This window comes from Rhipicephalus sanguineus, chromosome 2, assembly GCF_013339695.2.
Source record: "Rhipicephalus sanguineus isolate Rsan-2018 chromosome 2, BIME_Rsan_1.4, whole genome shotgun sequence".
Lineage (NCBI taxonomy): Eukaryota > Metazoa > Arthropoda > Arachnida > Ixodida > Ixodidae > Rhipicephalus > Rhipicephalus sanguineus.
The window spans coordinates 44419458-44433266 of NC_051177.1; the positions used below are offsets into that span (position 1 = coordinate 44419458).

The following is a 13809-nucleotide window of genomic DNA, read 5'->3' on the forward strand; positions in this document are numbered from 1 at the left end:
ATCTTCGCTGCCCATCCACCTTCGCATAGTGGAATGGCTCATGACTTTTTTCTTTCATTTATATCTGATATGCTGAAGAAAGGCTGACGTTAATTTTAAATCAAGCTTTGTTCTGTTGTTCTTTCAGCGCTGCGCAAGTAGCCTACAGGTATCACTTGGCTGTCGGCCCAGCTGATGGCAGGTTGTACCTATCGGACCCCGAGAGATATCAGATTCTTCAAATTGTTAGCTACACAGACATTCCAGACGTGAAGAACAACGTGATGGTTGTTGTCGGAAACGGTGCAAAGTGCTTGCCCGGAGACAAGATGCTCTGCGGCGACGGTAGACCGGCGAGGGACGCAAAGCTCGCTTATCCAAAAGGTTAGTGAAAACCAGCACCACATTTCTGCATCTTTGCAGTCTTTATCATGCAAGTGTTTCCTATGTTCTTCGTTTCAATTTCCAATATGATTTTTTTCATGGCGACTCCTTTGTTTACAGGTGTCGCCATCTCGATGCACAACGAAATTTTCATCGCCGACGGCACGAACATTCGTATGGTGGATAAGAATGGAATTATTCACACCCTCATCGGAGACCACTATCATAAGAACCATTGGAAACCAATCCCGTGCACGGGAACGTTCTCGCTCACGCAGGTGGGTTATGGACCTGCCATGCAAAGCACGTCTTAGCTGTTTATGGGGTCCAAAGAAAGGGATTCTCCTGGAGAGACTTCCTTAAGCAGCAGGCGATGGTTCACTTACGTAAAGCCAACAGTTATCTTCTATTGTCATGTCTATATTTTCCGTAGACATTCCGTGCTCCTTGGTGTACGCGGTGAACGCTGTTATGCGTGCGAGCGTATTAGTTGTCCCCCCTTTCCTTCTTTGTTTTCCTCCCCCTTCCACCGTGCAGGGTAGCAAACAGGGCGCAATCTGGCTAAACTCCCTGCCTTTCCTTTGTCTCTCTCGCTCTTCCGCTCTCTCCGTGCTTACTTATATTGGTTACCTTGTGATATGACAAAAAAAAACTGACATTGCCTTGTGTTCCAAAGGATATAAGTAAAAAGATCAAACTCTTTCCTTTGAAATGTTTATATATACTCCAGTATGTAGCTTCCAATTTTTTTTTCACTTTTTTGCAATGGGCTTAAACGAATCTATCTCTTTTTCTTTGTTGCTCTCTACGGGGGCACAACTTTAAGTGTCCTTTGTATTATTTGCAGGTCAACCTTCGGTGGCCGACTGAGCTCAGCATCAACCCCCTCGACAACTCCCTGCACATTCTCGACGACCACATGGTCCTGCGAGTTACGCCAGACAAGCGGATCAAAATCGTCGCCGGCCGGCCTCTGCACTGCCCGTCGACGGCTGGCCGCGAGAGGAGCGACTTCGCCACGGACGTGTTCCTCGAGGCCCCTCAAAGCCTCGCCTTCGGACCCAACGGGGACCTCTACATCGCCGAGTCCGACTCGCAACTCGTAAATCGCGTACGCGTACTCGGAAGCGACGGCCGTATCAGCCGCTTCGCCGGCGCCGAGCTTAAGTGCTCGTGCCTCGAGCTCAACTGCAAGTGCTTCGACGAAGACCACTTCCTTGCGTCCACTTCCAAGCTGAGCACCATTTCGTCGATAACCGTGACCCCCGACGGCATCCTCCACGTCTGCGACCAGGGCAACCTTCGAGTGCGGTCGGTCACTGCGTCGCTGCCCAAGCCGAACGACCAGCACCTGTACGAGATATACTCTCCCGAGACTCAGCAGGTGTACACGTTCAACCGGCACGGCCAGCACACCTCGACGCGTAACATACTCACGGGCAAGGTGATCTATACGTTCACGTACAACGTTAACACTTCATTCGGCAAGCTCAACACCGTGACGGACGCCGAAGGAAACAAGGTCTACATCCTACGCGACTACAGCAACCACGTGAAGACCATCGAGAACACGCAGGGGGCCAAGTGCCAGCTGGAGATGTCGCGCATGAAGCTGCTCCAGAGCTTCGTGACGCCCGACAACTTCAAGACTGTGTTCGACTATCACGGAAGCACGGGCCTGGTTCGCAGCAAGATCGACAGCTCGGGGCGCTCCGTGGTGTATGCTTACGACGAGTACGGCCGTCTCACGGAGGCCATCACTCCGAGCGGACAGACCATCCGGCTGTCGTACAACTTGAGCACCAAGGGCGCCTCGGTCACCGTCACACGCGACGGCAAGGACCCGGTGTCGCTGCTTATCAAGGGCTCCGACGTCACCACTCGAATCGGTAAGGCCTCCCGGTGTTCCTAAAGTGACACTAGTATGCGAGGGATTATTAGCCAGCTGCCAGCTCCTGACTAGATCATGCGTGACGCCAGCTGGCAAAAAAAAAGTGTTCCACACTCGCCGTCATGGCTACGAGCGGCGCTGAAGCCCATTTCCAGTTTTACATGCACAGATATACCCTACAAAGTGGACCGGAGGACGACCGCCGCCGTAGCTCAATTGGTAGAGCATAGGACGCGTTATTCGAAAGTTTCAGGTTCGGTCCCCGCCGGCGGCAAATTGTCCTTTCGTCCACTTTAATTTCTTCGCATTTATATTATAATTGCTACAAATAACGTCTCCTATACTTTCTTTGGCTTGATTGTCTGTCGGTTCTCATTAGGATTGTGTCTAACAAAGAAAAACAAGCCCTTAAATTTCCCTTCTTTCGTTCACTTAAGAAAAATGTTGATTCAAGCCAGGTTGGTACTGTTTTAGGATTGCCAGAGAGGCCGCATTCGCTGAGTTTGAATGTTTGTGTGCCATAAAGTCGTGCTAACTAGAAAGACTGAGTGGTGACCTGAATTTTGTGCTCCGAAAGCATTTATCTGCCACGTCTGACTGAGGGCGGTAAGAAGTTGTCATTTATAACTGTCTGTACGTATGACAGAGTAGCTATGCTTCTGTTTTGTTATAAATGGTTTGCTGTGGTGAAGTATGCTTAATTCAGAAGTAGAGGTTAATAATTACGTAATGAAAATAAGTTGACATCATTCACATTCATAAAGACGCGGTTATGATTTCAGGTCGGGCAACTATTGTAGGCTTTCTTTTTTCTCATATTTTACAATACCTTTATCCACGAAACGCTCGCGAAAATTTTGGACGGTAAGCAATCTCATTGTTGAAATCCCTCCACTTTCAGCTTTCAGACATGCTGTGTGCTGAAAAGTCACTTTTTATCTGGGGAGATACGCTGCGGTATTTAATAAAATAAAAAGCTGTCGTCTTTGCTTTATGTATTGTTGATTGTCAAAAAATACGTACGAACACACGTCAATATGAAGAAAATTAAAGACGTGGGTCAAAAAGAGACAGATTGTCTGATATTTTCTGAAAGCGCTTATGTCATCTTTGCAGGCCTCTCAGAGGAACGAATCACTCAGACCTCCGATGGCAGCCTCTTGCTGCTGTCCGAGGACGCCAGCTCACGAGACATCGAGACCGTGGCCAATCCGGTCATCACCGACTTGAGCCCCGTGTTGGGCGAGACGTTCCCGGTGCCGGCCAAGCTGCGCATCAGTCTGAGTGACGACGTAAACCAGCGCTTCGAGTGGCGCTACTATCTTCGCCGCGAGGGCAAGGCGCGCCAGAAGCAGATCATGCAAGTCGGCCGAAAGTTGAAGGTAACGCGATCGCTTACTTTGGTGTCTCCGTTCGCGCCGTTCACCAAATAAACCAACGTTCGCTTAACATACCGAAAGCATGCTACATATTATTAAAGACTAATTAGTTATGCAGCTAAACGTGTTTTAATCGCCCCAGTGGGTTCATAAAGTAAGGGAGGAGCTTATTAACCAAACAGGGTCACATTTTCTGATCTTAGGTTATGGCCCATGCGTGGGGCTTCACAATGACCGTGACATTTCCATGTATGCACAACTTTTCTTTTCCTCAGTGACATGAAAGTTTGTCTCATAACGGCGAAAAATGTTTAGCCTTGTCTTGTTTTTGTTTTTTTTTTAACTGAGAGTCAAGTCATTTCGTGTGCCATTTTGTCATAATGTTGCGCATTTAAATTCAATACCTTCGTACATTGGGTGCTGAAGAGGTGTAGGGCTTATAGTAACTGTGAAAGAATGGGAAAAAATAGCCGAAACCTCGTTAGAACAGTACGTTCTCTGAGTCACATTTGTTTTTACACCTCGCTGTGAAAGCTGTCCGAGGCACCGTACCGAGCTTGGCACTGGTAACACGCCGACTGCTTCGTCGGTGCGGATGCAGGTGAACGGCGACAACCTGTTGGCCATTGAGTTCGACAGGCAGCAGTACAGCGAGACGCTGTACGACCGCAACCAGCTGGCTCTGCTCACGGTTCGCTACGACTCCCTGGGACACCCTCTGAGCTGGCAGCCGACGCAGAACGTGACCTCTGTGACCCTGGAGTACGACCGATTCGGCCGCTTGGTCCGCTGGGAGCGCGGCCAGCTCAGCGAGAAGTACTCCTTCGACATTCGCGGCCGCCTGGCCGACGTCCGGTACGCGGACGGAAGCGGCATCATGTACAAGTACGACGATGGACCCATCAGCGTGGTGAGTATAGCGTTGCCTGACTGATTGCCGAAGGACTTTCCACAGATAGATATATCAGCAAACACCAGTGTAGTGGAGCAGATGCACGACCGAGTATGCGCCTGTGAAGGAGGACGAGAAACGACCCGCGTTCTGATTGCGCGAGAGCCTGTGCCGCCTTTTGCCAGCCTTGCACTGTGTCAGCGTACGGTCCCTTTTCGTCGCGACTTCATTACACCAATAAACCTCATCACACCAGCAGCAACTAGGCGGCTTCTTTTGAGTTTGACAGCCGCGTAAAGCCCCAAGCTGCTGTCGCAATACGCTATATACGTTATAGCTACCAATGGACAGGCAGCGTAAAGCATTTCTAAAGAGAGGTCTTGAGAGTGGCCATACGCCGTGATATACCACCGTAGCATTGAAGAGTTCCGTTCTTTTTATTAGACAGATAGGAGGAGGAGGAAGGACATGAAGGAAATGAAGGAAGAAAAGGCAGGGAGGTCGTCAGACGCGCGTCAGGTTTGCTACCCTACACTGGGGGAAAGGGATGAAGGGATTAAAAGGAAGAAAGCACTATCAGGGTACATGTGCGCCTGTCTTTTACACGCCTGCAAGCGATTCCTTAAGCCGGTCGATTTTAAAAACAGTAGCAATGCCCGTGTCGCTTTGCTGGCCTGCGACGCGTAGGTCCACGATCTGAGGTTCTTCTCTTCTGAAAACTGCCTGTCGTCTAGTTTGTTCAGCCAGACAACTTCGCAAGCATTGCCGGTATCTCCCCGTTCGAGTCAAGAGAAGTGGCAGCACTTTCATTCTTTGTGTGTCGTAAAATATCTCACTATTGATGTCCAGTGAGCAATTTTTTTTAGTATCAGGCAAGAGGTACTCTTTATCATTGTTTAAAAAAACAAACGTGTTCATTGTGAAGCTCGCAGTGACCGAAGATCAGCATGGTCAATATTTTAAGTTGAGAATGTATGAGATAATCTGATGTGTTGAAACGCAGAAATTGTTGAAATGTAACAACCTAGAGAACACTGTTTGTACATTAAATTCTAGAAGACCACCACTTTTGTGGGCACTGCACTTTTAAGCTGATACGTAATAATTGTCATTTGCGTAGAAAACGAACATTTAATTTGCCAAGAAAGCAAGTGCTTGAATGACTACAGTGTGTTGCTAAACAAACGTAGTCGACATAGCTTGAATTTAGAGCTTACTCCGCTTCTGTTTCTCGATTTGTTTTCAGCCGACGGAAATCATCCTTCCCAGTGGCAGTCGCTACATACTCCAGTACGATGTATCCGGAAGTCTCCAAGCTGTGATCACTCCAAACGGACACAAACACGAGATAGCCACGCAGACATCGATAGGATTTTACAAGCTGCTGTACCTGGCGCCTGGCGTGGGACATCCGTACGTTCTTCACTACAATGACCGTGGGCAGGTAGTGGCCAAGTTCTTCCCCAAGAACAAAGGTCGCGTCGTCTACACCTACACTGACGAAGGAAGGCTGGAGAGCATCCTGTGCGGCCCTGAGAGAACGGACTTCTATTACCACAACAGCACAGCTCTCATCAAGAGCATCACAAAGAATGTCCCAGGGCTGGACTTCAGGGTTGACTACCGCCACCACGGGTCGCTTCTCAAAGAAGAACGTCACCGCTACAATAGCCGGAGCGGATTGGACGGCGCTAAGTTCCGATACCAGTACGACCCTCGCCTTTCGTCAGTCGAGGTAGAGATCAATGGAAAGAGCACCATCACGACCAAGTACCGGTACAACAGCGAGTCCGGAACTTTAGAACAAGTGCAGCAGTTCCTCGTGCACAGGCCCAAGCTGAACAGCATATTCATTCAAGACGAGGCCAGGCAGTATTCGAAGACTATTGGCACGGATACGTACGGGCGGTTGGTGGTGCTCGCCATAACGCTGTGGAACAAGGAAATATTTTCACTCAGTCTGCAGTACGACAACAGGAGCAGGATCAAGCACGCCCACACCAAGATAGGCAAGGACCATGCCAGTCACACCACCAATTACACTTATACCGTCGATGGCTTCTTGGAAGAAGTGTCCGGGGCGCAGTCTTGGAGATTTATCTACGACATCAATGGGAACATGAAAAGCCTCTGGGAAGGACCGCGACAGATTTCCCTGCGACACGACGATGGGGACAGGCTCATCGGATACGGAGACGTCGAGCTGTACCTTGTAGACGTTCGCGGGTTCATTGTCCAGCGAGGAGAGGAGAAGTTCAAGTTCAACGCGATGAGTCAACTTGTCCACGCCTTCGAGCTGCACCAGTACGAGGTTCAGTACGTGTACGACGCGCAGAACAGGCTCATAGCGCGAAAGGACCACAGGGGAAACATCACCCAGTTCATTTACGCCGACCTACAGCGTCCCACCGCAATCACTCACATGCATTACCCGAAGGACTCGCTCACATTCGTGCTCATTTACGACACACTTGGTCACCTCATTTACATGCAGCAAGGAAACAACAAGTTTTACGTAGCCTGCGACCACCTCGGTTCTCCTGTCGCCGTCTTCAGTTCAGAGGGAACCATCATCAAGGAGATCCAGCGAAATCCGTTCGGCAAAGTGACCTACGACTCCAATCCGGAGTTCTTCCTGCCCGTTGACTTCCAGGGTGGTTTGAGAGACCCCGTGACCCAGCTCATTCACTTTGGTGGAAGGGTTTACGACGCCTTGGGTGTGCAGTGGTTGACACCGAACTGGGAAAGCATGCCGACGCTTCTGCAGAAGCCCTACGACATCCACCTGTACCGGTTCCACGGCAACGATCCCATCAACCCTGCGCAGGCCGACGGTGGGCACCTGAATGGTAAGTTGGTGAGCCGAACGGCGTACATACTTTTGTACGCGTGCACGTTTTGTCAAATTGGCTTCGTGCACTGTGCTTAAGCATTAGTTTCCAGGGCTCCTAATTGCGTGATGAAGGCTATTTATGAAATTATATGAAAGCCATAACTAGGTCGCTTCTGGCACAGTTTATTAAAGATAAAATCGCCAATTCCTAACTCTCCCAGATTAATGTTTCGTCAGTTACTCAATATATGCGTGCAAAAGCTTATTGTCCTCCTGGCTTTACTGTGATACATTCCTTCGCGCAGACTCGCGTAATTTTTTTGTTTTTTTTTTCCTTGTAGCCGCGCTTTTATCGACTCATCTGGCTTATCTGCTGTGCCTGATGATTAAGCTCTTTCATAACCGCCATCTTCTTCCCGCAGATTTGCCAGCCTGGATGTCAGCCCTGGGCTACGACATGCGACGAGTGCTGGTGGCTCCGCAGACCCGGTGCCCGCCGGACACGCGAGTCGGCGCTCCCGTCCCCGAAGCGGTGCCTGTCATCTCCGGCCTGAGCTGCATGGCCGACATCGTGCAGGCCGAGTTCTACCGCTTCTCTACCGTCCCCAAGACGGCAGTGAAGCTGGACAGCAGCAGCTTCCAGCGGCACATCAACTCTCGCGTATCCAACCTGCCATCCGTGCTGGGCGACGGCATCCTGCTTTCGCGCGGCGAGGCTCACCGCGCTGCCGTGCACGTCGTGAGCGAATCTAGCCCCATCCTGCGCGACGTCATGGTCGCCATCTTTAACGACACCCTCATCGTCGACGTCCACTTCTCGCTGCACGGCCAAGACTCCTTCTTCTTCGTACAGCCTCAGTTGTCCAAGGCCGAAGAGGACTGGGTCCAGCTGGGCCGCTTGGGAACAATGTTCAACATCACCAAACACGTCGTCGAGAGCGAGGGCGTCGGAGGACCTCGGGGACAAGTGGACATCCGCATGCACAGCACCAGCGTCGTCCTCAACATCCGCTACGGCACGTCCCTGCAGGAGGAACGCCACCGACTCATGCGGCACGCCCGCCGACGCGCCGTGGACGACGCCTGGACCCAGGAGTTGGAGCTCGTCCGCAACGGTCACAAGGGCTCCAACGACTGGACCAAGGGCGAGCGCGAGGAGCTCATGGCCACGGGAATGGTGGCGCGGTACTTCGGCACGGACGTGCACGACATCGAGAAGTACCCCGAACTCGCCGACGACCCGAGCAACGTGGCGTTCCGCAAGGAGAACTCGAGAAAACGCCGGGGCAAGACGCGCCGGACCAGGCTTAAGTCGGACGCCTAGGGTCAGCGCCCCGTATTCCTATTCATTTAGAGAAGGCATAGGTCTCTATTTTCAATTCTCGTCGTCAGCCGGTTTGCTGTGAGCGAAGCCGTCGACAGGAATCAGCGCCGGCTTGTGCATGCCACGAGATAGAAAGAAGACGGGAAAAGCGAAACAAATTACGGACTGCCCATCGTTCAAGCGTTTTTGCCGATCTTCTGCCTGAACCACTCGTGAGAGTGTGACTGAAGGAAATACTCTTTTTGTTATTGTTTCTCGTGTTTTGAAAAACAGGCGCCGCAGGCAGCGCCTGACTTTGTCGCTACTAGTCCACCGATTTTTCTCGGCGTTTTTTTTTCTCTTTTTATAACATTTCGTTGACATTTGTGCACTCAATTTTGCCGAAGCGCCGATGAAGTGTTCGTACTCAGCTGTCATGTCGCGCTCTCATTTAATACTAATTGTAAAGGGCACCCGTGTGTTTCCACATGACAAGCTCTCACTCGTTTTCCAATGGTGTGCAATTTTTCTCTTTACTTTTGTAATATATTATACATATATGTATTCATACGTTATTATACTTTCATCCCACAGCAGGCTCATAGCATTCGACTGCCATCCTTCGACCTGTTTCTATGCTCAATTGCAGTTTTCTTTTGCCGAGCTTCACAATGAAACAAAAAAAAATGTGACGATGTTTTAATGCGATGGGCATTTTTTTTAAGTGAGCCGCATCAAGACTTTGTAAATACGAGAGAGGAAAAAAAAAGGCCATATGTCCTCGAACCCAGTCCATGAAAGAACAACGTGTCGTTCCGTTTTCTCTGTGTCAGAACGCTGCAATTCGCCGTCGCGAATCGCAAAACAAACTCTCGGTCCATTTTCAGGGTATTCCGTGCCCTATGACCTGGTGTGTCCTCTGGACAACACGAGACAAGGACACGCTGTACATTTTTCCTTCCTACGTGGTTTTCTCTGTCGATGTCAAACTACGTGAGCTCTCCAACTTTCTCGAGTGGTTAAAAAAACGTGTTTCGAAACGGGCGTGAATGACACTTCCGACGGTGCTTTTTCGGGATCTCCGATGTGGGTTCTCAGTTTTTGTTTGCGTGTGTGTTGGTTGGGAATTCCTCCCGCCTCTCCTGCCGGCCCCGCAATGCCGGCAACCGGCGGTGCGACCGTGCGGCGGGCGATATGTGCGTACCTAAATGTGCTGCTTTTTGGTTGGTTTGTGACATGAAGTGCCTTATATGAGAGCGTCCCTTTATTTGTCCTCTGTACACTGAGTCTATTCTCCCCAAACCATCGGCCACTTACCTTCGAGATCTCTATATCCTAAGCTGTCGTTTCGGCTCCCATACCGGGTTCTGTTCGTGTTCACACCAACGTAAGCGTGCCCTGTTTTTCGTCTCGATGTAGTGTCACTCCGCATCCCGCCTCTAAGTGTTGACAGAGCTTTATGTATACGTCAACGTGGTTTGAGCTCGTGAGGCCCCGTATCAACGGTCCACTAGGTGATTCACTCGTTCCAATCAGTCAGTGTCGTCGTAAGCGGTGGAAAGGCGCTTTACCTGCGCCTACTCTTCTTTTTCTTTATCTCACTTTAGAGCGAAAGTTCCGACGATTAGCGCCAGTTTCACGAAAAGGAATCGATAGGTGTGCTCTCCTCTCTACTTAGAACAAAAAGGATTATCCAAAATGATATAGAACCTTGAAAATCACTTCGGACACTTCGTCACTGCAGAGAATGGACTTTCGGTGCAGAAGCAACTTCGTTCAGCCGAGCAGCCACCTCGGCGCAGGTCTTAAGAGAGTGAGGTGATCGTTTGACGGACAATGTATATGTTGTATGTATCGGGCACTGTACTGTGCGGCTGACAGTCGTGAGAACAATCTCTGGGCACCTTTATTGCAGAAGGTCGAGCATGATTATTCGTATGGGGGTACAAACGCTCCTTGCAGAGATGGCACGTAGCTGCGCCAGGAATCAGCATCCCGGTTGTGGAACAAGTTGTCGCTTAGAGGTGCCAAAAGCCGCGCGGTCTCTAGATTGGAGAGAGACGTCGCGCCCTTGGATCTAGTTCTTGTTGACGTGTGTGTGCTTGCGTGCCAGTTAAATGCGTGCGCGGTTGCTTGTTTGTGTGTGTATGTGTGTGCGTGTGGTCGCGAGGCGTCTCTACTTCTGGCACAAAACTACTCTGCCCACTGGAAAGAGAGAGCAAACAGAAAAGCGAACAGAGAATACGTACCATGCCACCACGCTTAACGGTCGATGTCTCCTCAATGTGTGCTGTTGCTGCGCGCTGTCTCGTATTTCGACGTCCTCATACAGGAGCCCCCCTTCCAGCCGAAATATCGCGCATGCGCGTTACGGTGTGGCGGGCGTCCGAACATGTACATAAAACTGATATATGAGACCGTGTGTGGCATCTATATTCCGTGTGATAACACGCTGTGGGAGATGGCATGACTGTGAAAAAAAGAGTCGCGATGAGATTATTGAGATTTGTACTTAATCTATACTCATAAAAGAATAAAAATGTTTACATACTCAAGATCGTTTTCTTATTCATTTCTTGCAACGGAAAAAAAAAATGCAGATATGCTGTGCAAGGTAATGTTACCTGGAGCGCGTCCCATAACATTGCTTTCCACAACACTGCATAACAAGCACGCCACATAACATAGTATTCAGCATAATTTGGTGTTCCGCGAAGCGTCACCAGATAGCGTATAGTGATATCGAAGATAGTGCTCTGAATAAATTAACATGGCCGAAGGTATGCACCGATACCGAAGTAGGGCGCAAATGTCAAAGAGCCCGGTTCAATATCTCACGAAAGAAGGGAATTGTTGCTGTGCGTCATGGTACATACGGCAACCGCCTAAAAAAACTAGCTGTCAATGTGAAGGAGTGCGGCAAATTTATTCCGTCGCTTCACGCATGCGCCAGTGGGGTTTCGCGCTAGGGTATCGTTGATGAAACACCACCTTCGCACTTGTTATTTTTGCACTGTGGAGGTTCCAAACGGCACGAGACAGAAACCTAACGCTCGCAAAAAAAAAAAAAAAAAGACTGATGCGGCCCGTCTAGGTCTGAAAAGACCGGGCTTCAGGGGACTCCTAATAAAGTTTTGTGAATGAATGGTGAGGCAAATAATGCTTCAAAGCTTCTGTTAGAGTTAACTATGCGCTATCAGCTGTACATGTGATGCGAGTATATGTAACCTCTCGGCGAAACATTTGCTCACAGTACAACCGCCTGCTATGAGATGGCTACCGCTATAACGGTGCAAACTGGTCAAACATCGGAGCTGGTGACATTCTACTGCTATTTCACTGATACAGAACGAATGTGATGGGGTGTGATGCGAATATTCCATAACGGATGTGCTTCTGCTTTCTCCCAGCCTGGCCTTCTCCACGGCGCTACCCTTTCTCTCTACCAGGCTCAACCTGCTACGCTAGGCTTCCCTCTCACCCACTTACCTTTACCCATGCTTTCCCCCTCGTCGGCTTCGCTCTCGCAGCTGGGCTAGAAAGTGCAGACGACGATCGCCAGGGATTTACCTCGGCCTTAAAGCAGCTCCGTCGTTAACATCTCTGGGAGGTAGAGAAAATCTCCCAGAGGTAACCAAGGAAAGCTTCGCGTCATTCACATTATAGGGAGAATAGTTCAGTGCACATAGATTAGCGTTGAGGTCACAGTTTAGGTTTCTCCGGGACAAGAGAGAGAAACCACGTGCAGAGTTCCAGCGCCCTCTACAAACACGAGGAGCATGAGAGTCCTGCGACGCGTAGTGATAGTCACCAGGTGAGGTCTTCGTGCGTTTATCCACAATTGTCGACTTCTCTGCGCATTTGTCGTAAGCCGCACGTTTTTGTCTAAAAGACATATGTAGCACACATTCTGAAGGCACTGACATGATTAAAATTAGTGATTACTCGTAAGGAGTAATGAAAAGTACGCTATATTCGCCAACGATGTCATATCTATGTGTGCTGCAATGCAGAACCAATCCAGAATAGGTGTACATCCGCGTTTAAAAGAAAACATATGCAATGCATTGTATCATACAGAGAGATACGAAGAGGAAAGGCAGGGAGGTTAACCAAGCTTTGGCTCGGTTGGCTACCCTGCACTTGGGGTGGTGGAGAGGGGGAATAATAGAAAGGAAAGGATAGAGAAGGAAGAGTAAGAAAGGGATGGATGAACAGCTTGCAACTACACAACACGAACTCGCGCTGTTAGTTCACAGGCGCTCGTGAACTCCGATGGTCATCAAGAAGCACAAGAGGGCTTTCGTGGCCTTGCGCATATGCGAGACCGTAGGCCAAGGTCCCAAGATCTTCTTTTCTGTCAGTGGTCTTGAATCCAGGTAACGGAGCTTGACTTCCATACTACGTCGTTGAGCCTGGTATGATGGGCAGTGGCATGGAATGTGTTCAAGCGTCTCCTCGCAGGCGCAAATGTTGCATGCCACACTGCTGGCCATTCCAATGAGAACAAAAACCCATAAAGGTTATGGCTGCAAATAATGAACTTGCAGGCCAATCGTACTTACGTTATATATACACAACACGTATAACAACTTGCTCTATAGATTTCGGCGGCGTTCGTGAGCGACATTTGTATTTTTCTTGCGAATGCGTTGTGCACCATTTGCGTAAAGCCTCCGTCTCCAAAGGCAACCACTGCAAAATCCCCCACCCCGGTAGGACAGAACAAAAACGGCGAAATGCACACAGTGAACGTGCTGGCTGCTAAAACACTCGCTTTTGCGGAACGTGGACGTACTGGCCTATAATGGAAACAGCCTCGGTGTAAGTTTGTTACAGAACTATTAGTTACGAAAAATAAAATTGATGGCAAGCTCGCACAGCCCGATTTGCACTTCTAGAAGGAGGTGAAAACTGCGCTCTCCCCACGGATGTATACACCTGACATAGCTTCGATACCCATTTTTCCCATGGTTTCCCCTTTGATTTTTTATTTTCCTCATTTTTTTGGAGGAATCTGTGCTCCCCTTTGATCCCGGCCTTCCCCCCCCCCCCTTTCCCCCCCCCCCTCCTTCCCTTTTGTCCCCCCCCCCCCCTTGTGCCCGATTTCTCAGTCCCCCCCCCCCTTTTTGCCCCCCCCACTTTTCT

At 49.7% G+C, this 13809-nt stretch overlaps 1 protein-coding gene across 6 annotated transcripts in view; it reads left to right on the plus strand.

Moving 5' to 3' along the window:
- LOC119382834 (teneurin-m) overlaps positions 1-11216 on the plus strand; it is a 72555-nt gene extending 61339 nt beyond the window's left edge. For all 6 annotated transcript variants that reach the window (XM_037650705.2, XM_037650708.2, XM_037650706.2 and 3 more), the window contains 7 exons: positions 128-363; positions 484-641; positions 1211-2252; positions 3371-3636; positions 4235-4543; positions 5772-7374; positions 7781-11216. In XM_037650705.2, coding sequence (XP_037506633.1) covers positions 128-363; positions 484-641; positions 1211-2252; positions 3371-3636; positions 4235-4543; positions 5772-7374; positions 7781-8682 — 4516 coding nt within the window. In that variant the 3' untranslated portion in view covers positions 8683-11216. The remainder of the gene's footprint in view (positions 1-127; positions 364-483; positions 642-1210; positions 2253-3370; positions 3637-4234; positions 4544-5771; positions 7375-7780) is intronic.
- Positions 11217-13809: the final 2593 nt, after the last annotated feature.